The 27176-nt window shown below is 39.9% G+C and overlaps 6 protein-coding genes across 7 annotated transcripts in view; 2 read left to right on the top strand and 4 right to left on the bottom strand.

Annotated features, from left to right (window-relative positions):
* The window catches only part of iqgap2 (IQ motif containing GTPase activating protein 2), a 36336-nt gene extending 34169 nt beyond the window's left edge, over window positions 1–2167 (top strand). Inside the window, exons 35-38 of the mRNA XM_008418867.3 lie at window positions 31–191; window positions 303–446; window positions 1290–1398; window positions 1654–2167. Coding sequence (XP_008417089.1) covers window positions 31–191; window positions 303–446; window positions 1290–1398; window positions 1654–1767 — 528 coding nt within the window. The 3' untranslated portion in view covers window positions 1768–2167. The remainder of the gene's footprint in view (window positions 1–30; window positions 192–302; window positions 447–1289; window positions 1399–1653) is intronic.
* Window positions 2168–2268: 101 nt separating this feature from the next.
* f2r (coagulation factor II (thrombin) receptor) lies at window positions 2269–7000 on the top strand. Its single transcript, XM_008418869.3, has 2 exons — window positions 2269–2673; window positions 3846–7000. Exons 1-2 carry the CDS (start codon window positions 2589–2591, stop codon window positions 5051–5053), a joined length of 1293 nt encoding a protein of 430 aa, XP_008417091.1. The 5' UTR covers window positions 2269–2588; the 3' UTR covers window positions 5054–7000.
* Window positions 6458–27176, bottom strand: part of LOC145552788 (uncharacterized) — a 176204-nt gene continuing 155485 nt past the window's right edge. The window contains exons 2-7 of the mRNA XM_081610625.1: window positions 8250–8370; window positions 7983–8128; window positions 7471–7532; window positions 7249–7359; window positions 7065–7166; window positions 6458–6938 (exon numbers count right to left, since the gene is read on the bottom strand). Of these exons, the coding sequence (XP_081466751.1) occupies window positions 6907–6938; window positions 7065–7166; window positions 7249–7359; window positions 7471–7532; window positions 7983–8128; window positions 8250–8360 (564 nt within the window). The 5' untranslated portion in view covers window positions 8361–8370 and the 3' untranslated portion in view covers window positions 6458–6906. The remainder of the gene's footprint in view (window positions 6939–7064; window positions 7167–7248; window positions 7360–7470; window positions 7533–7982; window positions 8129–8249; window positions 8371–27176) is intronic.
* LOC103470431 (saxitoxin and tetrodotoxin-binding protein 1-like) lies at window positions 8907–11197 on the bottom strand. Its single transcript, XM_008418870.3, has 6 exons — window positions 10968–11197; window positions 9980–10122; window positions 9813–9880; window positions 9538–9666; window positions 9344–9439; window positions 8907–9205 (listed from the first exon to the last, which is right to left on the bottom strand). Exons 1-6 carry the CDS (start codon window positions 11079–11081, stop codon window positions 9114–9116), a joined length of 642 nt encoding a protein of 213 aa, XP_008417092.1. The 5' UTR covers window positions 11082–11197; the 3' UTR covers window positions 8907–9113.
* On the bottom strand, window positions 13059–14430 carry LOC103470432 (uncharacterized). Its single transcript, XM_008418871.3, has 6 exons — window positions 14259–14430; window positions 13968–14110; window positions 13804–13868; window positions 13583–13717; window positions 13361–13459; window positions 13059–13279 (listed from the first exon to the last, which is right to left on the bottom strand). The coding sequence occupies exons 1-6, from the start codon at window positions 14361–14363 to the stop codon at window positions 13215–13217; spliced, it is 612 nt and encodes a 203-aa protein (XP_008417093.1). The 5' UTR covers window positions 14364–14430; the 3' UTR covers window positions 13059–13214.
* The window catches only part of ssbp2a (single stranded DNA binding protein 2a), a 66642-nt gene continuing 57876 nt past the window's right edge, over window positions 18411–27176 (bottom strand). Inside the window, exons 6-17 of one of the 2 annotated variants that reach the window (XM_008418873.3) lie at window positions 26642–26701; window positions 25705–25771; window positions 24881–24951; window positions 24732–24799; window positions 24038–24086; window positions 23921–23956; window positions 23775–23829; window positions 23626–23696; window positions 23419–23497; window positions 23283–23311; window positions 23103–23201; window positions 18411–20342 (exon numbers count right to left, since the gene is read on the bottom strand). In XM_008418873.3, the coding sequence (XP_008417095.1) occupies window positions 20310–20342; window positions 23103–23201; window positions 23283–23311; window positions 23419–23497; window positions 23626–23696; window positions 23775–23829; window positions 23921–23956; window positions 24038–24086; window positions 24732–24799; window positions 24881–24951; window positions 25705–25771; window positions 26642–26701 (717 nt within the window). In that variant the 3' untranslated portion in view covers window positions 18411–20309. The remainder of the gene's footprint in view (window positions 20343–23102; window positions 23202–23282; window positions 23312–23418; window positions 23498–23625; window positions 23697–23774; window positions 23830–23920; window positions 23957–24037; window positions 24087–24731; window positions 24800–24880; window positions 24952–25704; window positions 25772–26641; window positions 26702–27176) is intronic. The other variant, XM_008418874.3, reaches the window with a different exon arrangement.

The following is a 27176-nucleotide window of genomic DNA, read 5'->3' as shown; positions in this document are numbered from 1 at the left end:
CTAAGTGAAATCTAAATCTCTGACCAACAGGACATTCGCTATCAGAGACGCTACAGACAAAGGAGAAAGGCAGAGCTCACGAAGCTTCAGCAGACGCTGATGGCGCTCAACTCAAAAACTGACTTCTTCCAGGAGCAGATGAACTATTATGACACCTACATCAAGACCTGCCTGGATAATCTCAACCGGAAGTCAGTGTGGATTTCCAAAAATAAAAACATTTATGAAATCAGTGTGTTGTTTTGTTTTTTTGGTGTATTATTTTTGCTGAATTGTTATATTTCTGGCTGTTTTGTCTTTAGGAATACACGGAGATCCATAAAACTGGACAGCAAAGGGGAGGAAAAGGGCAGTAAGAAGTGGAAGCCACAGTCTCTGAAGTACACGGCGGCCAGGCTGCATGAGAAGGGAGTCATCCTGGAGATAGAAGGCCTTCAGACAAACCAGTAAGTTACCTTCTTATGGTGACATAATCAAATTTACAGTGCTTTGCAAAAGTGTTCGTACAGCTAGATTTTGTCATGTTACAATTGCAAACCTTAGTGTATTAAATTGGGTTTGGCTTTATGCCGTAACACAACACAAAGTAGTGCAAATTTATGAAAATGATTCATAGTTTTTATAATTTTTATAAATGAAAATCAAAGTGTGGTCACTCTGAGTCTGCTGTATATACATAAACCACCTTTCATTGCCATCTTGTGAAATTCCAACAAACTGTAGTGAGGTTTTGTTTTGAAGTGACAATTTGTGAACAAGTTTATGAATGTGTTTGCAATATGTTAAAATGCATTGCCTTTCAAAATTGAACAAAAACATGCTGTTACATCTAAGAACAGGTGTCTGTGGATTGAGAAAGCACTTCAGGTTTTTTTTGTTAAATAGATCTAGTGTAATGATTTCAAACTGAAAGTTAGGTCTTTATAAGTGTAGTCGAACCTTGAACTACTTTCATTCTTTTCCCTGAACCAAAGGCAAAGGTGTGAAACTGAATTAAAATGATAGTGATTTGCCTCATCAGCTCGTTTTCCCATTTCATGGAAAGAAGGTTTTTAGGATAACCACTCCCACCTTTTATTCTCACTGCAAAATCACTGTTTATTCAGGCATCACCAGAAAGGAAATGGAGAGAAATTACACATCCACTGTTAAAATTTTAAATGTTCTTTACAATTTCATTTGAAGCTATATCTTATGTTTCTATTGAAATGTGAGATTTTGCCATCAAACATACTGCTTTCCTCATACCATTTTCTGAGTTTTCATCTTTGTCTTTCTCACCTCCAAAGGTTCAAAAATGTCATGTTTGATATTTCCCCCACGGAAGAAGTTGGAGATTTTGAGGTGAAGGCCAAATTTATGGGGGTTGAAATGGAAAAGGTCCAGCTTCACTTCCAGGTAATTATTTCCCAAGTGTGTCTGAGTTCCATGGAGAATAGCCAAAAAAAGACATAACTAGAGCAGAATGACAATCGGACAAGTTTCCTGTTTGTCGGGGGATGATGGCAGGAAGTGCGTGGAAATGAAGGCATTGTTTTCTTTTTTTTACTCTCCTCATGAAGCAATAAAAATTTATAAAAAAAGAACTGCTTTAATTTAGTTCATGAGCCAAACGTCTTTAAATCATTCATAAGTTTTCTACTTTGTGTCCAGGACCTTCTTCAGCTGCAGTACGAGGGCGTGGCTGTCATGAAGATGTTTGACAAGGCCAAAGTAAATGTTAATTTACTCATCTTCCTTCTCAACAAGAAGTTTTATGGAAAATGAACGTGGAAGAGAAAGCAGGAGAACTGTTGGGAGGAAACTACTTGTGCCTTCACAAAACATCTCGTCGTTTCGTCTGCTTTTAATTTAATGGATCACATCCAAATGAAATGTCAATTTATTGTCCAGTTTTTTTTCTATGTCTTGATTGTAAATGTAATGTACTTTTAAAAGTGAAATTGTAATGATATTCATGTTTTATATGTAAAAGACACGCCTTCCAGAAACCTTTGCATTTTGAGGAAACTGTCAGGGTTTTATGAACATTATGGAAAAAAGCTGCAGCACCATCAGGTGAAAAGTGATGTTGCGACATAAAAATGTGTAATTCTACAGTTTATTAGTGCCTTTTAAAATGTCTAAATAAAATGTTTTAATTCAACATTAAAGCTAATAAGATCTATTTTAATGTTGCTATTACTTTATAATTATTTCTCAATCTTTGACTGATATCCAGAATAAATTACATTTGTGAATAATTTTTATTTATCAACCTTTATTTCACCAGGAGAATCCAGTTGAGATTAAAGAGACCTAAATACCTAAAGTGGTATTTAAGTTTCCAAAGTTAATTCAAGGTTGTCTTATTATAAAGGCATTGCAATAATAAAGAATTGAGGAAATGGTGCATTTTAAAGATTTTGCCATTTCAGGAGAAAAATATTTCTGGTTTCATATTGATGCTTCCTTTGTTAGGGGAGGAGATCTATGGAGTTGAGAAGGAGGAGGATCCTCATGACTAATTTGCTAAATGCTCACAGACAAAAACACTTTAGAAACTCATCCGGGAAACTGATCATTTCAGTTCACTGGCTATTTGGAGGATGTACAGCAACAACATGTTTCCTCTAGCGTTCGGCTTGCTGGTTTTGTCTTTAAGTCAAAGCTCGGCACACTCCTCAGAAAATGGTAAGTACTTCTTTTAAAACACCTGACATGAGAGCATAATGTGTGCAAATTTAACATTCAAACTTTCATTCTTTGTGTATAGAGCGATCCTTTAAAATGCGTCAAGTTGACCAAAATGGCATTTTTCTTTGTAAAATAGCGTTGCCATAAAATGAATACTATGTACCTCAAATGCAAGTTTCCATTCACTGCTGTGGTCCATGTTGGTCAATTTGGACTGAAAATGAAAGTGAACTCAAGAAAAACAGCACATTTTATATAATGTACTGCTGGAATGCAAGTAACTTTCTGGTGAAAGAATCCATTTTGAATTATTCTACAGAACCGTATCATTCTGTATAGTTAAAAAAAAACTTGAATATAATTCAAACGTTCAGCCAAAGTCTACTGTAATTCCCTTATTATATTTTGCATAAACCATGTCTATCTGTTTATGTGGGGTATAAATGTGATGGGACATGGAGATCCATTTTCATTTAGTCTTTGGCGTGTTCACTTGTAGTCGTCTTACTGTTTCTTTAAACCTCATTTTTAAATGAATGTTGGCATCTTGGGGTCTCTTAACAACCAATGTTGACACAAGCAGGTTGAATAGGAGTGACGAGAGCAAATCTGTTTCTGTTCTACCATCGTGAACCGTTTTTGCCAAATTGAGATTAAAAATGATATGTGGAAAAGCATCAGATGCCCACTACTGCAGTACCAGCAGAAAGTATTCACCCCTTTGTCAAATAAGTCAACAACATTTGGGTTATTCGACAAATTTTGCAACAACAAAAATTTTAATGTCGAAATGATAAATGATTTCTACAAAATCACAATGCTTAAATAAGAGTTTACGTCCTTTAAAGAGATTGACCTAATTCAACAGAGGTCCAGCCAGGTGGCGCTAGAAGACTCTCAGTGAGTGGGAGATCATCCGAGTGCAGTGACAGTAGCATAATACAAGTGACTTTAAGTGGAAGTAAGCTACCATTACCACTGTACCATTAAATCTGAAATTTAAAAAATATATATATTTTTATCATTTACAATGTAACCATTTCACCAACCAAACCAGACTTTCAATATGATGCAATTCAAAGAGTATTTCAAAGTTGTTTATGTATTTATACTTGAATACCTGAAATGGGTCGACGGTTATTTCGTTATTGCTTTGTGTCTCTCTAAAGGCTCCGTGTTGCTCCCTCGGACTCTATCGGGCCGCTTTGTCCTGGTGACCGAAGAACCCATGGAATACATTGACCTGTCTGCTTTGGACAGTTTGAGTGATGATGACGACGGCTCAGGTTCTGAGACGGAGCAGAAACTGTTGAAGAAACACGACCAGCATGATCGCTTGCAGAAGCGCCTCGTCGTGTCTGAGGAAGCCAAAGAGTTCCTCCAGGGTCACCTGGCGACGGCGTTCATCCCCACCGTTTACGTCCTGGTCTTCATCATTAGCGTGCCTCTCAACCTCCTGGCCATGGTGATGTTCGTCCACCGAATCCGTCCCAGAAAGCCTGCGGTGATCTACATGCTGAACCTGGCTTGTGCAGACCTTCTGTTTGGCCTGCTTCTCCCCTTTAAAATTGCCTACCATTACAATGGCAACAACTGGATCTACGGGTCCTTCATGTGTAGGGCGGTGACGGCGGCTTTCCACTGCAACATGTACTGCTCCGTGCTGCTCGTCATGTGCATCAGCGTGGACCGGTTCCTGGCCGTGGTTTACCCCATGAACTCCCTGACGTGGCGGAGCCCTCAGACTGCTGCAGCCATCTGTGCAGCCATGTGGCTCCTCTCCCTGGGAGGAGTGTGCCCCCTCCTGACCTCAGAACAGACGCTGCATTTATCAGACCTTGGGATTACCACTTGCCATGATGTGCAGGATGTGGAAACCCTGCAATCCTACTATCTCTACTTCTTCCCCATATACTCCTCCGTCTTCTTCTTCGTACCTCTTGTCTTCACTACCGTCTGCTATGTGCGAGTCGTTCAGGCTCTGGCAGCAGCCAACTTGGAGAACCGCTCCAAGAAGACGCGGGCAATCGTGATGACTGTGGTGGTGCTGCTGGTGTTCGTTGTCTGCTTCGCTCCCACAAACATCATCCTGATGATTCACTATGTTCAGATCAGCCACACGTCCAGTGACGGTTCCTACCAGGCGTACCTGCTCTCTGTGTGCATAGGCAGCCTCAGCTGCTGTCTGGATCCTCTCCTCTACTACTACGGCTCCTCTCAGTGTCAGAAGCAGGTGGCTGCAGTGCTCAGGTGCTCGCCACTGGCACCAGCAGGGAGCAGCATGGACACGCGCAGCACGCAAACGAGTGGATCGAGCAGCAGATCCTGCAAGATGGAGGGTGTGTACAGTGGCCAGTATAACAAGCTGGTGACTTAAGGAGCCTGTTTCTGAGAAATAATGCAAACTTTCACAAAAGTTTTCATAGCCTTTTTAACTTTTTAACATTTCATCACGTTCCAGCAGTATTTAATGTGTCATTCTGGGAGTTTCGTGTAACGCAAAGTGGTGCATAACTTGGAACTGGAAGGAAAAGGATGTGTGGTTTCAGTAAAATAGATGAAGCTGTAAAGTGAAACATTCTTTCTTTCCATCTCCTCAGAGTCAAAAGTCTGGAAAAACATCAAATCTGAAAGAGAGTATGTGTCTACTGGCTTTGTTTGTCAAGAGGGTGAAACTTTTGCCCATTCTTCTTTGCAAACCAGATCAAGCTAAAAAAAAAAAAAACCTTGGATGGAGAAAATCTGCGCAGAGCACCTCTCCCCAATCCTCAGGTCCAGACTTTGACTGGACCATTTAGTCTTATCTCCCTGCATTCATACAAACCCATCTATTCTATCTCTGGCTGGATTTCGGGGTTAACCTGTATTTAACTCCATCCATCTTCTTTCTCATCAACACTGTTTAGCTTCTCCAGCCCTTATGATGAAAAGCCTCCCTGCAGAATGATGCTGCCACCTTGTTACTCCCTGGGGATGAGGTTTGCACTGTACACTTTGTAAATGGAAAAAAAAAAAGTTCCTTTTATGACGGCATGCTCATTGTTTCCCTGCATGACTTGTAACAAACTTTAAGCAGGACTTCTTTAGCCTTTCTACTACAATGTTGTTTTTTCTTGAGGCAAAAGTTTCAGAGCACATGGCAAATAACCAGCATTTTCTTTCCATCTGAGCTGTGGATCTGCAGCTCTCAGTAACTCCCTCCTGACTTACCATGAGCTGACGGACTCTACATGGTAACTCTGCAAACCGATGTTAGCTGACGGTTTGCAGTTGTTTCGTACTTTTAACATTTTTGTATGATGGATTGGACTACGATGTTCACAGAGCAGCTGTGGTTCTGCTGAAAATAATCATACTCAGGTGAAATCTGTTTACTATTTGAGGGTGTCAGAGTTAAGGGGGTCGAACCCTTTATATGTGTAAGAGAGAAAACCACCCTTCCACTTTACACTTATGCACTACTTTATCTGTCATAAAATCTCAAAACATTAAAGTGTGTGTGTGTGATGTGACGACATGTGAAAAAGTTCAATAGTGCTCAAGTTGGATAAAATAAATTCTTGGTTTGGGGTTTATACAGAAAGCTTTTACACTGTATCTACCTTATAACTCTGTCACTGATTTTGCTTTCCTTGTCTTCTCTATCAGGGAATCAAACCATCAGTATCTGTTTCAGTATCATACAAATTACAAGTTGCAAACATAATGTAATATTTAATAAAAAAAATGCTGATAATGTGTGATTATGTACAGGAACTATGTAAGAAAAAACCAACAAAAATGCCATTTGAGTCATTTAATTTCTTTGGTTGTACATTATAGGCTCTGCATCAGAAGAGTAACGCTCCTGGCCTGTTTTTTTTTTAATTCCTCACTTTCCGAGTGTTTTTTGTTCATTTAAATGACACTGACATAATACGGCCAGATGATAACACAAGCATATTCAAACCTCAGAGTAAAATTTCTCTTCTGAGAGGCAAATTAGTAAATTATTGGATTTTGACAAACCTTCAGTTTCCATGAATAGTTTAATGTCGTAACTTTATCACCTTTAGGTAATTAGTGGAAAAATAATGTTAGGAAAGAGCTTCACTAAACTGTGAATGAACTTGCTTGTGGACGTCCACCTCTCAGTTTGAACATCTCTAATGAAAGACAGCGACTGAGTCAAAGATAAAACTGTATGTTTGGGTTTCGCCTCTGTGACTCTGCATTTTCTTTTATTGCTGCTCAACTTTTCGTTTCTTTGTCGGGACACAATTCTGTAAGACAAAAGAAGGGAAGAATGATGCTTCATCAAATAAACAATACATTTGAGAACCAACAGCCACTCGTGTCTGAATTCTTAATTTCCAGGTCTAAGACCTTGTGGTGGTTTCTGCACTGACCTGCTGTGGTGTCGTAGCTGTGGAAGTTCTCTGGGAAGTTCAGACACTCTGCTTGCTTCCTAAAATGTTCTACATCTGTGGGATGTATTTTTCCAGTCCTTGCTGCGCAAAAAAGGAATAAATGTAAAATATGCATGTATATTTCAATATTTTACAGAGATGTGCAGAGGACGGCGGCTCTTACTAAACTGCATGATGTATCTGCCTGTGACGTCCACGTTACGAAAAGTGTCCGTCCACAGAAGGCAGTCGGAACAGGTCTGCAGGAGGTGTCCTTTGTGGTCCGACAGGTTTTCTGAGAGTGCAAGAAAAAGTTGAACTTATCGTGAAAGGCCGTAATCTGTTGGAGGCAGATGTTTTTTGTTTTGGAGGTAAAATGGAGGACAGATGTTTGTGGTTGACGTACTGCGAAATGTGGCAGTGAGTCCAGAGACGGTTGCATTTACTTTCCCAAAGATGCAACGGTGACTGAAAAACAATACAAGTTTTATGAGGCTGGTCAGAGATGAAATGAATGAAGCTAAATGCAGGTTTTTTTTTTTTTTTACCTCAATTGAGGTAAAAAAAAAAAGGGTCAAGATGTTTCAAACTTGAATGGAATGGTTTAGATAAAGTATCTATTTGTTTGAGCCACCTAGCTTTTCATTCAAACCACAATATGCGAAAATACATGGAAAATGTCAAAAGTGAAAAACAAAAAATGAGGAGAGATGCTCCAGAAGACCAACATCTGCAGTAAAAGATGTTTACATGACCACTTTGAATCAGATGTGTTGAATACACATGCACTACAAAAACAGAGAAAAAACATATTTTTTTAATTTCCACTTAACAATTGCAAGGCAAACTTGGTTAACATAAAATTAAAATGTACATAAAATCCCAAGAAACGTGATAAAAGTTAGTGACTAGACTTACAAGCAGTAGTCCCCCCATCGCAGGGTCACAGTCAGGTTGTCGGCGGTGGGCTGCAGCTCAATCCACGAACTTTTCATGTACTCCAGGGCTTTGTGGTACGTCACTGGATCGCCTGCTCCCATCACATAAATCCATTTTCCAAATAACTTCAGCCAAAAGTGTGAAAGAAACACACACGAGCTAAATGATTCTCTGAAACCGTCTAAAAATAATCATAATAACAATTTGGAGAGGAGACAAAAAAAAAAAAAAATGAGCAGGACTCACCTGCTCTGGCTCCTCTGGCATGTAAGGCTGGACCAGATCCCGGCAGTCCGGAGCAGACGCTGCGCTCAGGGAAACGAGGGTCAGCAGAAAGCCAACGGCAGACAGAGCCATGGTCAGACAGATGTTACTGATCCTGCAACAGAAACCTTCTGATGCCGACTCATTTCACCTCCAGGCTTTCAGACAAAAAAAAAAAAAAAAAAAGTTGTTGTGTAAGTGCTAAAAACAAGGGAGGAGGGAGGGTGGAGGGCGTTGAACGCTCAAACGCTCCTGCAAAGTCTTTTCCAGGAACCACTCGGAAACATGCAGATTTCTTTTGGACGGCTCTGAAAGAGCGGCTCAATGGTCCTCTGTTGCAAACGCCTCGGCTCCTGAATGAACTCCGGCAGAGAGCCACAACCTTTCAAATGTCCAAATAAAGGATCGGACTGAGTTTTTGCATCAGCAGAGGAAAAGGCAATTGTCTTGCTGGGGCATCTTTCTCTCTCCCGCTGGGTGTTACCCGGCGACAGTCTGTGTCGCATTAGTTTTATTGAGTAGGGAACTCTGCACAAAATGACCAGGCTGTGAAGAATGGAAAATAAAATAAAATAATAATAATAATAATAATAATAATAATAATAATAATAATAATAATAATAATTTGCCAGAACATCATTCAGGGGGATTAAAAACTGCTTTTATTCACCGACAAATACATCAACCAGGAAAAAAAAAATAACACAAATTAAATCAGTTTTAATGAGATTTAATTGTTCAGGCTAAACTACAGCGAGTTGATCTACTGCAACACGATCATGCAGTTTAGTGAATGTTAAACTGGATCCATGGAGGCTCCCCGCAGAGCCGGGACGACTCTGGGCTTTAATCCTCAGCTGGCCGATTCTCGGCTTGACCCGTCTCTGTGTTCCTACCAGCAGGTGGTGTGCTCCCCCCCCTGTCGTCTGGACACAGATCTGAAAAAGAAAGAAAGAAAGAATGAAAGAAAAAAAAAGAGAAAAACAAGGAGAAAATAATCACAAAATAATTAACTGTTTCCTCTGAGTCTCATCCTCGTTTGAGGTCTCGGGATAGGGAAAAAAAAAATGGCTGACCTGTGCTTACGAAGTGATACTCTGGGAGAAATCCGAGGCATTCCGCTTGCTTTTTGAAGGTTTCCAGCTCAGATGGCTCCAGAGCTCCGGTCCGAGCTTTAAAGAAAGGAGACGTGTCACATTGTAACCCCCCCAAAAAACACGCTGCGTTTCTGTTAAACGGCTCGGTAGAGAGGATAGGTAAACTGTCTCACTGAACAGAAACAGGTATCGGCCTTTTGATTTCCCATCAGGCAGTAGGGTGGTGTCCTCAGACAGGAGGCAGTCGCTGCACGTCTCGTAATATTTCCCATCGTGATAGGAAGTGTGACCGTTGATTATAACTGGGAAACATGGGAGAAATTGTTTGTACAATTTGTACTTGTAAAAATCCACCTAAACATTTAAATGTGGGTCCGTGAGCACGACACACCCGCATACAAACGAGTCAGCAAGACAACGTTTCCAAAACAAAAAAAAAAATACATACAAGTGGTGTGGCTTGTTATTCCCGATATGGAGACATTTGCTGCACCCTGAAGGCACTTCTCTTCGCTACTGTGATGAAAAACGACAAAAATCACACAGGAGATCATAAACCACGAGTAACTCGTATGACTATCCGATAAGGCCATCGACGTTCAGCAGAGCTCTTACAGACGGTCGGCCCAGTACAGGGAGATGACTCCGCTGTCGGAGGTGGGGGACAGCTCCACCCAGGAGCTGTGCACCGACAGCAGGTCGGTCTTCAGGTCGTGCTTGTCCCAGGAGCCGACATGGAGCACCCACTTTCCATAGATCTGCACACATACAGCCACTGCACCTTTGACTCAGATCTAACCCGCTTTCTTTATTTATAAGCGAGTTATTGCCGCGATTTTTGAAGGGGTTTGGTTGCACCCTCTTTTACTAACTAAATTCTAACAGCGTGATTACTCTCGTATAATAATTTTATTTATTGCATTTCTGTCTTAACTCACTTATCTTATTGTTTGTTTCACAATGCTGCTGTAGTTGCTATGTCTGCAATACCTGTTGGGCTTTACAGGTGCAAAAACAATCATTTCTGTTACTTTAAACCCCAAACGATACACTGTGACCTGGGAAAGAGAGGGAAAGAAAACAATAACAAAAGAACTAGAAAGTTTAAAACAGTGGACTGACATATATCCTTGAAACTGAAGTTTCCATTGAGAATAATAGAATAAAAGAGTGATTAAGTAAAAAAAAAAAAGAGAGAGATTAAAAGATTTTTGACATCATAATAGATCCTTCCTCGGAAAAGTAAATAGTACGAGATGCCGTGATGCAGGCTAATGCAAAACTGTATCTGTGGCAGAATTTAACAGTCAGAAACTTGAAGCTACATTTTGCTTGAAGTAGCTATGTTATTTGTAATGTCTGCTTTTATAACAGAATATGAAGCACAATGTTGCATGTTATTATCTTCAATAAAAATCACTCCTGATTCAAATGAGTTATTGAAAATCCTCTTTCTCTGTGTGTGTGTCAGCTGTAACCTCCCCAATAAACCTCCCAATAAATGTCCGAGTCCTTTAATCAGAGCAAACGGTCAGCAGTCGGTTGTTTGGAGGCTCTTCACTCATGTCATGATCTCCTAGCGAGCCATGTCAGACATACTCACAGGGCTGTGGCTGTCCAGCACCAGAGGCTTCACCAGCTCCTTGCAGTCCAACTCGGACGCGGCGGCGCTCAGGGAGGTGAAAGCCAGCAGAGCTACAACCAGCTGTGCGGCCATGGTTGGAGACAGCAGGCAGCCGGGGAGCAACACTGATGTCAGGGATCCTGCTGCCAGCTACAGACCCCTCAAAGGAACCGAGGGACGCCTTCTAACAGGGGGCTGGGCCACACACACAAGATGGGAGCTTTGTACCCAAAGATGTTCATTTTTTTCCTCCCCCCCCCCTCTCTGCTTGTCCTTATGCACCCCAAGATCCCATGAAAGAGGTGATGTCTGTTTTAACTTCTTAATAAAATAATAAAAATAATAATAATAATAAAACAAATGCTGTTCCCGAAACACAGTATCACACAGATGCACAGCTGAGTACACGTGCTTTGGTCTCTGTGGGAAACGAATGTTTAACTTTTCGCCTTCACTCAGCAGGAGTTTGAGTCCTATTGATCTTGTTACATAACAAGCAGCTGGCAAAGTGTGAATAGCAGGACCCCCGCATGTCTCAGTGTGTGAGCAGAATGTCGCACAAAGTGTCAGGCACTTTCACATACACAGAGACACAAGCGCATGGACCCCCCCCCACTCTGGCTTCATTTCTTCTGTTCCTAGCAAAAAAAAAATTTAAATCTTTTAAACTGTTGAAAAAATGAAAGAAAAACTGACCAACTTTTCTGATTTATTCTTTATTATTCTGTTTCTGATGAAACGCAAAAACAAAGCACAGTGCAGATGAGCAGAATTTTCTCGATGCGAAGCGCTTTTCATTTCTGAAAGGGTCGACACGGCTGGCTTGGCACGGGGAGAGAGGGAAAGCAAAAAGGGAACAACAAATTGCTTTGCATTCAGGCCACGATCCTTAAAATTAGAACCAAGATGGAGAAGTTTTCTGATCTTGTGACGGCTTTGTTATCTTAGAATATTATATATCTATATGTTTTCTGCATCTCAGGACTCTTGTTCGTGCCAACAATGAGAATCTGCTTTGAAATTTAAACTCTAACTTTACTACAAAGCTCTGTTTGTAAGCATTATATCTTGTAAAGCACAAACTGCTGTTTTGACAGTTCTTTCTTACCTTTTTTTTTGTAGCGCACAACTCAGTCTTGCTGACTAATCTTGTATGAATAAATTGTCCAACAAGTTGCAGTTCTGCCATCAAAAGGATATTGTTTGTGCACATCTTGGCATATCTGGCTAAGTGGAGTGTGAAAGGTGTGAAAGGAAGGCAAAAGTTGGAAGGATAAAGATACTGAAAGACATTTTTACAAAAAATCCCCACAGTGAATGGGAAGTCAGTGGAGAGATTACATGTTGTTTTTTCTCTTTTATCTCTTTTCTCGCAATAGAACAGAAGATGCAGGTCTTTCCTTTTCTGCTCTGTAAATCTGCTTATTGAACTTAATAGACTTGTCGTGAAACCCCTGGCTCACAGAAAAGACAAAACTTGAATTAAGGCTTGTCACAAAGTATCATACAATGCCACTTCCTTTCATGCTTAGTCAGACAGAACTGTAGAGTTTGAAGCGTAGTTTGTTACAAGCAGGGTTCCCCCACGCTTCTCATGTCAAAAATCCATTCTCTTTCTCACTCGAATCTAACACTTTTAGCCAATTTAAAACTGTAAATGCAAAACCTAAGAAGTTATTTCCAGCCGATACTTGCGCATAGGTTTGCGCAATCAGCAGATTGAGGGATGGATGGATGGATGGATGGATGGATGGATGGATGGATGGATGGATGGATGGATGGATGGATGGATGCTGTTCAGACAATTTAAGGCAAGAAATATAAATTTGTCCTCACAAAATTTCTTTGTCCATACCAGATCTACGAAATTGTCCAATCAAATTTAAGACATTTCCAGATTGCGCAGAAGCTCTACTGACAAAATAATCTTCCTCTTAGGAGGGATAAGCTACCTATAAGGTACCACTCACGGCTTCTTTACCGCAAAAGAAAATATATCAGCATAATAACTTCTGTTTTACATGCATCGCCAAGGTTTATCTCGAAGTACAGTAAACAGACAGCAGCGAATGGTTTGCAGCAGACTACATAGTTTATTTCCAAACAATTAAAACAAGTTATGCTTCAGAGAGTTAACTAGGAAATCGCATGTGAATAGTGATTAGATCCAGAGAGTTCAGGAACAGCAGGCGCGGAGGCGGAAAGCAGACGGTAACTTGTGTTCTTCTATTGTTCTTCCGTGTTTCCCTCTGTAGGTGCAGTGGTAGGTTCCCTTTCCTCATGACAAAGGTCTGAAACACAAGGGAAGGCAAGTTATGGTAAGTACTAAATACCGCAGACAGCCAAGTGCAGACAGAAAGACCGAATCTTACCAGTGGTCTCCAGAAAATAGAAATCAGGTAAGAGGTTCAGACACTTGGCCTGTTTCTTAAAAACCTCCATGTCGGAGCTGTCCAGTTTCCCCGTCTTTGCTGATATTTGTGAAAGGAGAAGTTGAACATTATTACAATTTAAAAATAACTACTAAATCTGTTGGCTTTTTGTTTTGTTTTTCTTTGGATTGTAATTGTTGAACAAATAAACCTGGAACTCACTGAAGATGTAGAGGTTTTTGCTTTTTCTCGTCTCCCCGTTCACCTCGGCCACCGCGTCGTCCATCCACAGGACGCAGTCGGCGCACGTCTCCAAAAAGCGCCCGATATGCTCGTATGTGGTGGAGTTATAGTAAACTGGACCAGATGAAACAGAACAACAAACATGGTTTTATGCTACGAGAGTTGGTGGTGCAGCGCATTAAAGCAGGGATCTTACTTACAGATCACCTTGGTCGCATTTCCTGAAGTGCTGGAGTTAAGGGCCCCACAAACACATTTTCCTTCACTGCCAAAGGGAATTAAGATAGCTCACACTTTAAAATGTTACCTCGGTAAAGCATCGTTATTAAAATGATGTGATAGCAATTTCCAAGTGAATATATACATTTTGTCCATGTAGTGCATACTGAATTCGTCGCTGTCAGGTATGGTGGCGAGTTTAACCCAGGAGCTGTACACAATCTTTTTTGCATTCAGGTTCTGTTCGCTGTCTGACGCTCCAGCATGTAAAACCCATTTTCCATAAATCTGTTCAGATGAAGGAACAAGTGTTGACGTTACTTTTCAGGAAGACACACAAGAACCCCCCCCCTCCGCCTCCCACCAATGGTAAAAATCATCCAGTTGTTGATATAATGATTTGTTGATTCTGAGCTGCAGCTGCTGCCCTGCTTACCTTGCTCCGGTCCTCCAGAGGTTTAATCAGTTCATCACAGCCTGGATCAGACGCGGCAGTCAGAGAGGAGAGAGCCAGCAGAGCGAAGCAAAACTGAACAAACATGGTGGGAAGCTGAATGGAAGTCAAGTGGATGCGGTTGCAAGGACAGGACAACTGAGCTCTTTTGGGAGGGCCAGGATTAAGACTAGGAGACAATAATCACGTAACGGAGAGAGAGGGAGAGGTTTGATGTGGGCGGGCTGTACAGAAATGGGACTATGTGATATAATCATTTAAAGTTTACACCAGAGACCAGATCTAATGCCAGGTGCTTCTGGAGTCTTAGTCCATGTTGACTACATCTCATTTGTTCTTGAAAAATGTCACGTAGTAAAATGTTGAATTTTACCTTTCTGTAAAAGGAACTATATTTTTATACCCATCTCAGAAGTGTGTTTAACCAGTACGCAGCAGTACCTGTTTGGAAGCAGCATTATATGAGATTTCATGTAGTTAAACTTTGCATAAACACAACATTACCAATATGTCAGCGATGTTTTAACCCGAGCATCAATTTCATGAGTTTAATGAACTGTGCGTTCAGTCAGTCTGAGTCCCATTAACTCAAACTGGCTGCACTGAAACAAAGAAGACGGTCTGGTATATTCTACTGACTGTTTTCACAGTTATGGATCCAAACAACAAATCCTTAATCTGAGCTTCTGCAGTAGCTTTAATATTTCCAAATTGATACCGATATCTAGACATGTCACCTGTTGTTCTCATATTTCTTTTTTTTTTTTTTTTAACTTGTAGAAACCCATTTAAAATTCACACATTTGTAGTTGGTGTAAAGGAGGCAAAATGACACTAGTAAAAATAAAATAAAACAATACTATGCCTCTAATATGGGCTTTAATTACATCTTACCTTTGTTGAGCTGTGGAAACAGAAGTATCTTTTGGCCTGAAAGTCATATTAAACTTTCTAATGTGACAAATTAAGTCTGGAATAAAGGATCATGAGTGACATTTCAGCTTACATAACATTTAAATGAATACTGATTAAGTCATTAAGATGAACTGAATGCACTCACTGCAGGTCAGACCCTCAATTCAGAGGATCTTAAAGAAGAAGATGTAACCAATGCATTGCTTACATGTAAACAACACATATACAAAGTGTGAATAACATGTGCTATGTCACAGAGTGCTTCACATAATTTGGCCCTTCCAGGGTTTTCCATCCAAAGCTAATCATGTTCATTTGCAATGTTTCCATTTTTATAACTTCTTTTTTCTTTCATAAATACTTGGAAGGTGAAAATAAATTCAACATGTATGCTGAAAGAAGGCAGAAACGAATCACTAGGACACAGGTTGTTTTCAGGAAAAAAAAGATAAATGTTTAATCACATTAAAGACCATGCTTTAAAGTAAAATACATTTTGCAGGGTGAAAGAATCGCCTGACTTATTCCAAGAGATTAAAATCATATGCTTGAAATGTCCTCTAGATGTTTCTAACAGTAAAGCCAAAACAATATTGTCATTCTAGACATTTGCAGCATAAGGAAATCAACAGAATACATCAAGAACATAATATTGGATTTGCACCTGACAAGAGATTTCTGCATTTCTGTCTAACTATGAATGTGTATCTGAGCAGATTTATTTCAGGCTTCAGAAACAGAAACAATGAAGGGAATGAAGGTGATAACTTTATTGTACTTCAGCGTTTGCGTTTGCTGAGGCAGCGGTGGGCTCACTTTCTTCAGGACACAGATCTAAAACAGAAAGGAAATCAGGACTCATTACATACTAGAAAACACAGACAGTTTTGGTACAAGAGACAAAGAAGCAATTTTACTTGTAGTTTCTGGAAAATAGAAATCTGGAAGGAGGTTGAGACACTTGGCCTGTTTCTTCAAAGTCTCTTGATCGGACGGATCCAGTTTTCCTGTCTTCGCTGAAGGTTACGAAAGGAGAAAATGGACATCATTTCAATATCTACAAAAAAATGGCGTTTTCCTTTTTTTTTAGTAAATCATCTCAAGCGGTAAAATAATAGTAAAGCAGGAAACTCACTGAAGAGGTAGAGGTTCCTGCTTTTTCTAACGGCCCCGTTAACCTCCGTCAAAGCCTCGTCTGACCAGAGGGCACATTCGGCGCACGTCTCCAGATAGTTCCCAACATGCACAAAAGCAGTGGAGTTAAAGTGAACTGTAAAAGACAGAGCAGACGGTCAAACTTTCGTCATGCAGCTCTAGTAGGTTACGGCCTGCAGAGCACTGCTGTCTACTTACAGACCACCTTGGTAGAGTTTCCTGAAGTGCTGGAGTTAGCACTACCATAAACACAGTTTCCTTCACTGTTGAGTAGAAATAAGAAGAAGATAAACATTAAAGATGTAAGATGATACTCTTTGGAGACAATCACTGTTTAATCAACTAATTATAATAATATATAGTAATTTTCAAAGGACCACAGCTTACATTTTGTCCACGTAGTGCATGATGAATTCGTCACTATCGGGTATGGGTGAGACTTTAGACCTGGAGCTGCTGGTGATTTTGTTCAAGTTCAGCTCTTCTTCATTGTCAGATGTTGCAGCATAGAAAATCCATTTTCCATAAACCTGCATGTAAATAGGGAAAGGTGATTTTTCAGGAAAGCTTCCACCAAAAAAAAAAAAAAAAATCTGGTTTAAAAATGAGAACAATCATCGTTTTCTTTTCAAACCAGATTATTTTAACAAGAAAGGCATCAGTCTGTGAGGCAGTGAGTTCAGCAAATTCTGAAATTTCTTCTGTTCCTCGCGTTTACTCAGATTATCTTTGAATATTTCAACACTTCACCCAGATCAATTGTTTGTGTTGTGTGAATGCATGGAACCACAGACCCACCGAACTGAAATAAATCGATGTTATTGTTGGACTGAACAGGAACTGAACTGTCAATGGGGCCTGTTAGACAAAATGCAGCTAAATTCTGCTTCACACTGTCAGTGCAAAGCACCACTTACCTTGCTCCGGTCCTGCAGAGGCTTTATCAGTTCATCACAGCCTGGATCGGATGCGGTGGTCAGAGAGGAGAGAGCCAGCAGAGCGAAGCATAACTGAACAAACATGGTGGGAAGCTGAAAGTGGACGGTGCTGGACGGACAGGACAACTGAGCTCTTTCAGGAGGGTCTGGACAAAAGACTGGGAGACAATATCTTATGTAAGAGAGAGAAATGGGAGTTGGCAGAGGGAGGTCTGTGCAGCAATGGGACTGTGCTACATAATCACAGCAGTGACTCAGATGCCCATTTATTTAGGTCATTGTTTTTTTCTTTTAGCTGATATTTGTGTGTAGAGGACAATCTTTATTATCTGGTCACAATTAGCAAGGCAGTCACGAGGATTCCTTTGCAACTGGCCTGTTGGATGGACATTTATGGGATTTTCCTATGTAGTCTGCAAAATTTGTGGAGACCATAATCAAAATAGATCATGCTGGTTTTAAAACTATGAGTTTTACTTTAATTCAGCTGAGGGTTTTAAAAGTTCTATAATAGGACACATATAGTTTTTTTTTCCTTTTTTCAAATGGTTTTCTTTTCTGCTCTTCTGATAGTTTGTATCTCATTAAAGCGACTGCACACTATGCTGTAGAATCTGTATTTGTTTGCACGTCATCGTTTAAACCCATAAAATTAAGTTATGTTTTACAAATTAAGACCTGATTCGGAGTCATTTAGAAACAAGGTTAATTAATTGTCGCCATTAACCTGTATTTTAAAGTGGTACCATCATCAGTTTACCTTACCAGGTTTATTATTTCAAAGTTAATTTTCACTGACATTCTACTGCATGTCAGCTTACTGCTCTATCAAACATCACTGCTCTCAGGGGAGAAGCAGCAAATCTGTGACGACATAAATTATCCTTTAAGGCATATTCAGGTTTTAGCAACCATAAAACAAGATTAAGACCAAACCAAGACATGATGATGACGTAAAGCACCTTGAACTGCCTTGCTGCTGAAATGTGCTACACAAATAAACTTGATTGATTGATTTGTTGCTTGATGACACAATTTGGAAGGAACATAATTTCTGCTAACAAGCTGCAAACATTCACTTACAGCCACATCAACGCACTGATTGAAAAAAAAAGACACAAATGACTAAGGGAAGAGAAGCTTTATACCAGCAAATTCAAAACCCATGAAACTTCTCCGCTTATTTACAAAAACATAATACAAGAATAAAAAAGAGAAAAATGAACACATCACAAACGAAGTCCCACATAGCGTCACAAAACAGAAATGCGATCTAATTTACAAACTTATCTTCTTGTACTCCCACTTTATGGCTTCAGTCTAACACACACGCACGCATACACGCACGCACACACACGCAAAAAAAAAAAGATTAAAATGTCTCTTTTCAGCTGTGATGGTGGCTTATCAGTCCATTCCTCCCACTTCAGTGATTCTCTGCAGAGTAACATTCAAATAATAATTACATCAAATACACATACAAGAGAGAGGAGCTACATTTGTGACCTGTACATGTTGAAGCATGGAGAGGAGCATGTTCACACAAATATTGACCTTTGTACATAGTGGCAATCATGGGCACTGGAAAGTATTGTTTTTTTTGGTGTTTTTTTTAAATGAGTCAAAACAAGCTTTTAGCTTTCTGTACCAAATCACATTTTAAAATCATATTAAAATCACAGTTTAACCGGATGACAATTATTCAGGAGTAGTCAGTGCGTTCTGAGATCAACATTTGCCATTCATCCGTGTCTCAGCTGGATACAGAGAATTAGACCCACTGTGCATTCTGTGGTTCCAGGATGTAGACGCAGGAATACTGTGAAGCAAAATATTCAAAGCAGGAGAGGTCAGAGAATCCGCAAAAAATATATATATATGCAAGTTCTAGTCGCTTTCACTGAAGACAGTATAGGTTTTTACCAACTCTTGTTCAAATGTTGTATTGCAGGTGAACAGAGAACAAAGCCCGACACTATGAGCATGTAGATCATGAGTTACATCACAGCAATGATTTTCAGCTAAATACAGAAAGAGGCCAAGTCCCCTCGCTTGGAAAGCAAGTGACAACTTTCTGACTGCACAGTAGTATTGCCTAAAAACTATAATCAATTATCTTTGCTGCTCTTCCAAATTATTATTTTTTCTTTTACAAATGAATTAATCAAAGCATAACATGATCCATTACATAGAGGTCAAGTGGATATTAAAAAAAAAGTAAAGTAAAGGTGGCAGTCTTTTGTTTCCATAGTAACTGATTGTTGTCATTAGAAAATTATATTCAGAGCGAGTGTTGAAATGAAAATTTGGATCATTGCTGATTGTAATCTTCTCTCATTTGACCTGTTTTGGTGAGACGAACCGAAGGATTTGTGCCATATTTGTGGTTGAGTTCAGAAAATATCCAAACTCATTTCTTCAAAGCACAAATAAATAAAACGATGCAACGCTGTAGACGAGCACGGGTGTTGAAAACGTGTCTTAAATAACTGCAAAAGACTGAAATAAGGCTAAGAGGCTTGTGACTGCGGTGGGTTTGCTTTTATGCTGTAGTACAAAACAGAATTTATCATTTAAAAAAAGGCTGAAAATATGTTTAACATTTAGATAAATTAAAATGAAAACAACATTCTGGATACTGTGGTTTGTTTTCATTGATCTTCAGTAGAATGTATTCTATCAGTCATTTGTTGGATGTGCATATGCTGCTCCAGACACATCGGATGTAAATATACAAAGAGTTCTCCCTCTTGCTCCATTCAGTTGGTTTCCTTTGTACAGTCTCGTAGTTGTAAGAGGAAGAACTGATGAATGTAGCAGAGTCACCACTTTGAAGAAACGGAAAAGAAGAGACAAGGGCAGAAACCACGCAGGGTTTGGGGTAACGGGGCGCCTGGATGTCAGGGAGGGGGGAACGATGAGTCACTGGCCTAAATGATGTCAAATTGTGTCTCTCTGCTTCATCATCTGGATTTCCCCAAAGACAGGTTTGTGAGCGACTGAGAAAAACCTGCTTTCTGAGTCTTCACACGCTCATCGTCATGTTCGGAGAATACTGCTGAAAGGAGATAAGGACAGAGAAGAAGAGAAGTGTGATTGTTGCATTGATGGGTAACAAGAAGCCAGTCAGGATTCGCAACTGCCTTGCAAAAAAGTATTCATATCCATTTTCACATTATAGCATTTTACAATTGCAAATTTGTGGTATGTATGAATTGTACCCAACTGGTCAATGCAAAGTAGCACGTACTTATAAAATAAAAGAATAGTTGGTTTTATAAATAAAAAAATGAAAGGAAATACCAGAGCCCTTTTCTGGTAATCAGGGGTGAAAGTAAGGGGGTACGGCAGGGTACTGCGTACCCCTAAAAGATTTAGTGGGAGTACCTGCAAGAGAGGGGAGCGGCTGTCTGCTGTAAAACATCAATGGGTTCACTGTGCAGCCGTCAGTGCACCTACTAATCAGCCGTGACTGATTAGTTTTTCAAGAACAATCTAAAACACGACTTAATCAGTTAATAAATCACTTCCCCGCCCCCATTTTATATTGTTTCTGAACTGTTCTTTGTTAGAGCAGGGGTGCAATATGCTGATTGCGGAAGGTTTTGAGTCGATCTCGGCATTAAGTGACAAACTGAACGCAGTCAGGAGGCTGAGAGCATCACGTCCTCCTCTGAATCGCTTAAAACGTTCATAACTTTATTACAGAACAACAACAACAAAAAGTCAACAAAACATTTTCAAATTAATGACCCAACAACAATAATAATCTCAGTGATTATTGTTTCTACAAGGTGTTGCACAATTCTGTGTGTTTCGGTTCCATTACCAAAATAACTAGCAGAGCAGGAGTTTAAAATTAACTAATCAACCACCGCTGTGTTCATGAGAGGCTTATTAATGATCGCAAAATAAATATAAAGCCTGAAAACTTAATATATTGTAACGGACTGAATGTTTTAAAAGTAATCTGTGCTGGGCTCGAGGGGCGAGCGGTTGCCACAGCAACGGGTGTGCTTAAATGACAAAGAGAGAGAGAGTAAAAAGGTGCGAGTGGTTTAGAGTTGATCACCTGTTCAGTTATTTTACCTTTGTTTACCTTTGCTGTGGCGCATCACAGCCGCTTTAGTTTCTGAACGTTCAATAAACGACAAACTTGGACTAATTATCTCGTTCGTCTGCGGGTATATTTCATTCACAACAAACATCAAACAAGGTAAATATGTTTAATTAAATATTTAACAAACAAATGGCTTTTACTGTGATAATTATGTTAAATTAAATTGTCTAATTCAAAAATAATAGTTTATTGCTCTCTGGCATCTTGCTTTGAGCTCAGAGTCTGAGACATTTTTCCTCTATCAATATTTTCTTTGGTTCTTATTTTGTGGAAATATTGATGTTGATGAGATTTTCTCCAAAATAATAACCTTTTTCAACCTTTATAGCTCCACTGTTGAAAATGAGGCTCTAACATTCACAAATGACATTGAAATAAAATCCAGTCCAACATCTGGTTTGAGGTGATTCCTCTGGAACCTGTTGGAGGAAAAATATCCCAACTTCAGAAGATGAGCTTTAACTTAACCCTTGTGCATGCGAGGACTGAGGCAAACGTAGAGGATTGTGGCAAATGATACAAGTTTTACGTGTATGGGGTTGGTTGGACCCCATTTCTAAACACAAGGGTTAACAGAGCTCTGTGGTTCCTCCTATCAGTATGAGAGTCAGGGTGAGGAGGCACCATGTTAGGAAGAGAAGTGGAAGCTGTAGGATCTTCAGAACAAACAGGTCATGATGCTGGGCTACCGATTATCCCTCTGTCTGGACACAGGATCAATAGAACCAGTTTAAAAGCTAAAATACATGGTTATATGCCAGACATGGAAAACTGGGATGCACTCCATGCCATGATGTTCAGGATTTACGTCTCATGGCATCTCAAGGTGTCAACATTGCAGCCAGTGGGCTGAAGGACATACGGCTTTATTTTGGAGCAATTCAAGAGCTACTCAGCTTTTATTGCTTCGCAAAAGAATTCATCAGCACAGAAACTCCAACTCCAAAGCACACAAAGAAGCAGTATATATATATATATATATATATATATATATATACACTTTTGTCATAGTACCCCCAAGAATTTAAAACTACTTTCACCCCTGCTGGTAATCAAAAAAGAAATCTGGTGTAAACAAATATACATATGGAACCTACCTCATTAATTAAATATTAATATACATGCACCTTTGAAGGCCTCATAGGTTTAATAGAGAACATTAGAGAATAAAGAAGGGCAAGACTGTGACCTTTCATAAGGGCCACCCACACACAAAAATGAAACCATTTATTTTTTCCACTTTAGAATTAAGCACAGCCTTGTGTTGGTTTATCATGTAGAAATAAATAAAACTCATTAAACTTTTCAAGTAGCATCAGAAAACGTGAGGCGTTCATGAGGCTTGTACAGTTTCTCTTCCTGAACAAACTTTCTCTATGGCAACCAAAAAAACTAAAGTCAGGAGCCGCTGAGCTTGGCAAAAAGAGAAAGTTTGTTTCTATCGACACCAATGTCAGCAAATCAAAGTGCCACATCGTGTTTGTGATTGAATGTTACTTTGTGGATCATTACCATCGCTGTGAGACTGCTAGGCAGCCAGCAAAAGATCGTACAAAAATGCATTGTTTGTAGCCGAGGTGGATCAAGTAAAAACAACATCTTTGAAAACTGATGGAGTTTTTTCTGGGAAAAGAAAAAAGTTACTCCCAACTTTTCTGACACATATGAAGAAAACCTCCTGAACAATAAATAACTTACACTTTCATTTTGAAATGGATTAAGGAAGTTTCCTCCCATCTCTCCATCCTCTCTGGGCGTCCCTGGTTGGTTGCTCATGCTTAGGTTACCAGGAGAGTTCTGGGAGGAGTAAAACATGTTGAAAGAAAACGGGAATTTTTCGAGCTAGAAGAAGACAACACCTTGATGTGCTTTACTAACCTTGGAGAGACTGTCCATGTCGCTGGACCCTGAAACACAGAGCAGTCTATCACAACCCTGCATGGATTTTATGTGACGCGACAGGAACAAACACGATCACAAATGTGCAAAACATACAAACTGCTCGTCCTTTTACCTAAAGATCCATTCATGTGATGCGGCTCCATCCCTGCCATTCCCCCCAGTGGTCCGTCGCTCCCGCCTCCCATTGGGAACTGAGCCGCATGTATGCAGGAGAGACGGAAGCAGCAAAACACACACACACACACACACACATCAAGATCTGACCTCATTCTTTAACAGGTCACACATAGTGTAGAGCAAAGAGATGAAAAGGTCTCACATTCGGCCGGCTTCCACCAGGAGGGACTGTGTTTATCATGGTGTACATGTTGTCACCAGAGTTGGTTGAATCTAACAGAACAAAGAACAAAAATCGTAAAGGGAAAGATCTTCGACATACAGACATGAAAAGATGGACGCAAGGCTCACCCGCTGGACTCGGCATTATTGGGGTTCCAGGTGCACCCCCTCCTCCTGGAGGTCCCTGGAATTAAAAGTTTGGTTTTTATTGTGTGAATTACCAAGCAGCAGGTCATACAAAGAGTGCAACACAGTCTTATATCTGTCATACGCACCACATAGCTGCCTGGGGATGCAGACGAGTAGGGAGTCTGGGAAAAAATAGAGAAGAAGAAAATCAAAGTGATGAAGTCAGAACTTATTTTTTAAGGTCTTTTTGTTTGAGGACTTACAGAGTTTGAATTTGGAGGATTTGGCCAGGGTCTCCCACCTCCAGGTCCCCTGCAACACACACACACAAACACACACACACATCGGCATTCTGCTTTTATGCAGGCCTTGCCGTTTCTGGTCAGAGTTGGCAACAACAACGTGTTCTGATGCCAGAAGAAAAGGTGGTGGGAACAAGAAGGAGAGAAAAAAAGCAAAAGAAAAGAACTTTGACAAAAGAAGATAAAATAGTGGAAAGCCAACTCCTGGATCCACCGTAAATAACCAGAGAAAAGAGTAAAAGTCTGAGTGTGGGGACAGATTTAGAATATCTGACATTTGTTTTTGCTCTTTAACCGAGAGAATGTGTCATTTAATTTACGGTTTGAAATGCAGACAAACCGTAAACTGTGCTGGAGCAGCACAGTGCTACTTTTATGCCAGCACCCGCAAGCTCTGCACATTTTGTCACATTCCACAACACAAGATACAATTTATTTTATTGGAACTTTATGTGATACACCAACATAATGGGCCATTATGTTGGTCTATAAAGCAGAAGGGAAAACACTTTGTCAACGTTGTGTTCGTCTAGTTTGTACAATTCCAATAAAATACATGACGTTCACAGTTTAAATGTCATAAATTGAGTACAAGGTTCAGGATGTTGGGATATGTTTTCCACTAGTATTACATAATGATGTGTCCATCACTCACATGCTCATACCAGGCATCCCAGGACCCACCAAAGCATTCAGCGGGGGTCTCATCCCACCTCCATAGTTCTTAAGAGCAAAGAAAAAAAAAACAACCACTCAAAAACACATTGCTTTATGTAGATCCTCATTTGATGGTTTCCCTCGTACCTGGGGCCCCAGAGGTACCATGCCTCTAGGTGGAGTCATCCTCTGCATCGGTCCTCCCATGCTTGGATGCCCTGCAACATGAACACCACACAGTCAGTGTTAACTTGAGACTTTGGACTGAAGGTTAACAGGACCATCAGATCAGAAACATTTTCAGCAATCATGTTCCTCTAAACAGAAGGCCATAAACTGAAGAATCTCTTTGTCAAAACACTAAAACGTCATCATATGTATTTTACATTTGCTCCTTTAAAATTAAGAAAAAAGCAGCTTCCTATGGTTGATTTTCATCTCAGTAAATTTGAATAAATCTTCCAAGAGATTTGGAAAATTTCATATTTGAAATTTAGCCGATATCTGACAGGCCTGCATAAAACCTTTTTTGCACAGCGAGCTCTATGAGAGCCAATTTTGCTCTTCAGTGATCAAAGACATAATTATGCAACCAAGCTGACTCTGATGACAAAAATTGCCTACCAATGCAGGAGTGTCACTTTTCATCATTTTTTTTAAGTCAAGCAAGCTTTTAGCTTTGTCAAACTTTTTAGACTGATTTTTTAAAAATGGTATTTGATCATTTGTTAGAATTTCAGGTGATTTGGGCTTTGCGATCACACAAGGAACCATAGAAATTATAATTCTCCTGCTGCATTAAAATCAGTTTTGTTTTGGAGCAAGTGTGACTCATAGAGTTATAAACTTTGTTCTGTAAGCTTTGAGTTTCACTTTCATGTCAACACTTCTCTCAAGCATTGATCTCAAAGAAGACACTGGAACAGAAAAGTGAAGTCATGCCAGCTCTGTGTATTGTAGTAGTAGGGAACCTTGCTGTCTTGTGGGGTCCATCCCGGTAGGTAACATAGGCTGGCTACCTGGAACTCCTCCAAGGCCCTAAAGAGAGAACAACGTCCACAAATCAACCACATCATCAGAAATGCACCAGAGACTTCTTGTTTCAACCATCCAGTTTTTGTGTCAAAACCCCCACTTTTTTTCTTTCTTTTTTGTTTTTTTTTTACCCTGAAAAGTGAGGCATGCATATTTATACAGCCTGATACCAGAAGTCTTATTAGTTAATAGTAAAGATAATTCATCTGCGTGTAAATTAATTTCAGTTTAATGCAACTGTTCAATGAATGTCTCAAAGTTCATTAATGTTATCTAACATTGGTGAACTAACATAATTATGGCGTCCAAGAAACTCTAGCAGCTAATATCTTAACATCTGGCAGCAGAGATGGTATTCCACAGTAACATGTCCTGGATGACACCACCGTTTGTTAGAAATCACTGCTAATCCACCCAAGTTGCTTTTGCTGCTCCTCTTTAAATCGCTATTAGAAAGCATGGCTGGATCAGAGAGACGTTGGAAGTGGGATATAATCTTTACCCATTATGACTACTGGATGTAGTTGTTTGAAATTCCTCCTTCTCTCTTTGGTCCCACAGTCGCCCTGGTCAAAATCTAGACCCAAACCCACAGAGAATCTGTACAGAGCCTTAAGAAGTGACACTTCCCATTCATCCCGGCATAGTTTGAGATGTTTCGTAAAGAAAAATATCAGTTCTAGATGCAATGAGCTTTTAGAGACATACCCAAAAAGATTTGCAGCTGAAATTTCCTTCACTTTTTTTTCACTTTTTTTTTCACTACTCTGTGTTGGTCTATCTTGTGATGTATCAAAATGTGAAAAAAAGTTTAATAGGTATGAAAAACTTTTGCCATAGGCCTGGAACTGCAGGTGTCAGAGCAGCCCTCACCTGATTGGGTAGTCTGAGGGGCGGCCTGGGTCCTCCAGGGTATCGAGGTGACATGAAGGGCTAAAAAATAGGAGGCATATAAAGCATGAGTCTGTCAGATTTTCAACAAAACAACCATCAGGTTAACCTAAAACAAACAGCTTGAGTTGTCAAGCAAGAGGATGATTTTCCTAAAAGGAATTTATACAAGCCAGGGACGACAGTACAGATATAGAAGACAGTATAGATAATGCATACGGACCAGCAGCAATGCTGTTGCTGTCAAGTTAACTTCAGTGTGGTCAAAAAGGCCTTCCTGCAGTGTGGGGGGGAAGCAATGCTGCAATGTCCCACTAGAGGGCAGTAGTCCTCTTTCTTTGATCAGGACCAATCATTGAAAGCAAGAGTAGAATTAGATCAAATCTGAAATTTGTTTGGTAATGCTGTATATTGAAGTACCAAACCAGTCCGTGTAGATATATGTAAATATGAAGAAAACCTTCCCTACAATACACAACTCATCTTCTGTCCAGACTCATGTTTGATTTTCTAAATG

This window comes from Poecilia reticulata, chromosome 9 (assembly GCF_904066995.2).
Source record: "Poecilia reticulata chromosome 9, P_reticulata-male-v2, whole genome shotgun sequence".
NCBI lineage: Eukaryota > Metazoa > Chordata > Actinopteri > Cyprinodontiformes > Poeciliidae > Poecilia > Poecilia reticulata.
Note: the sequence above shows the minus strand (reverse complement) of the source record. Positions and strands in the feature narration are given on the sequence as shown.

Coding starts and splice junctions, on each gene's coding strand:
- f2r (XM_008418869.3), top strand. CDS start 2,589: ATGTACAGCAACAACATGTTTCCTCTAGCGTTCGGCTTGCTGGTTTTG. Junction 2,674..3,845: donor GGCACACTCCTCAGAAAATG/GTAAGTACTTCT, acceptor GTCTCTCTAAAG/GCTCCGTGTTGCTCCCTCGG.
- LOC103470431 (XM_008418870.3), bottom strand. CDS start 11,081: ATGGCCGCACAGCTGGTTGTAGCTCTGCTGGCTTTCACCTCCCTGAGC. Junction 10,123..10,967: donor TGCTGGACAGCCACAGCCCT/GTGAGTATGTCT, acceptor GTATGTGTGCAG/ATCTATGGAAAGTGGGTGCT. Junction 9,881..9,979: donor CTGTACTGGGCCGACCGTCT/GTAAGAGCTCTG, acceptor TTTTCATCACAG/TAGCGAAGAGAAGTGCCTTC.
- LOC103470432 (XM_008418871.3), bottom strand. CDS start 14,363: ATGTTTGTTCAGTTTTGCTTCGCTCTGCTGGCTCTCTCCTCTCTGACT. Junction 13,718..13,803: donor AAATGCGACCAAGGTGATCT/GTAAGTAAGATC, acceptor CATCTGGTCCAG/TTTACTATAACTCCACCACA. Junction 13,280..13,360: donor CTATTTTCTGGAGACCACTG/GTAAGATTCGGT, acceptor CTTGTGTTTCAG/ACCTTTGTCATGAGGAAAGG.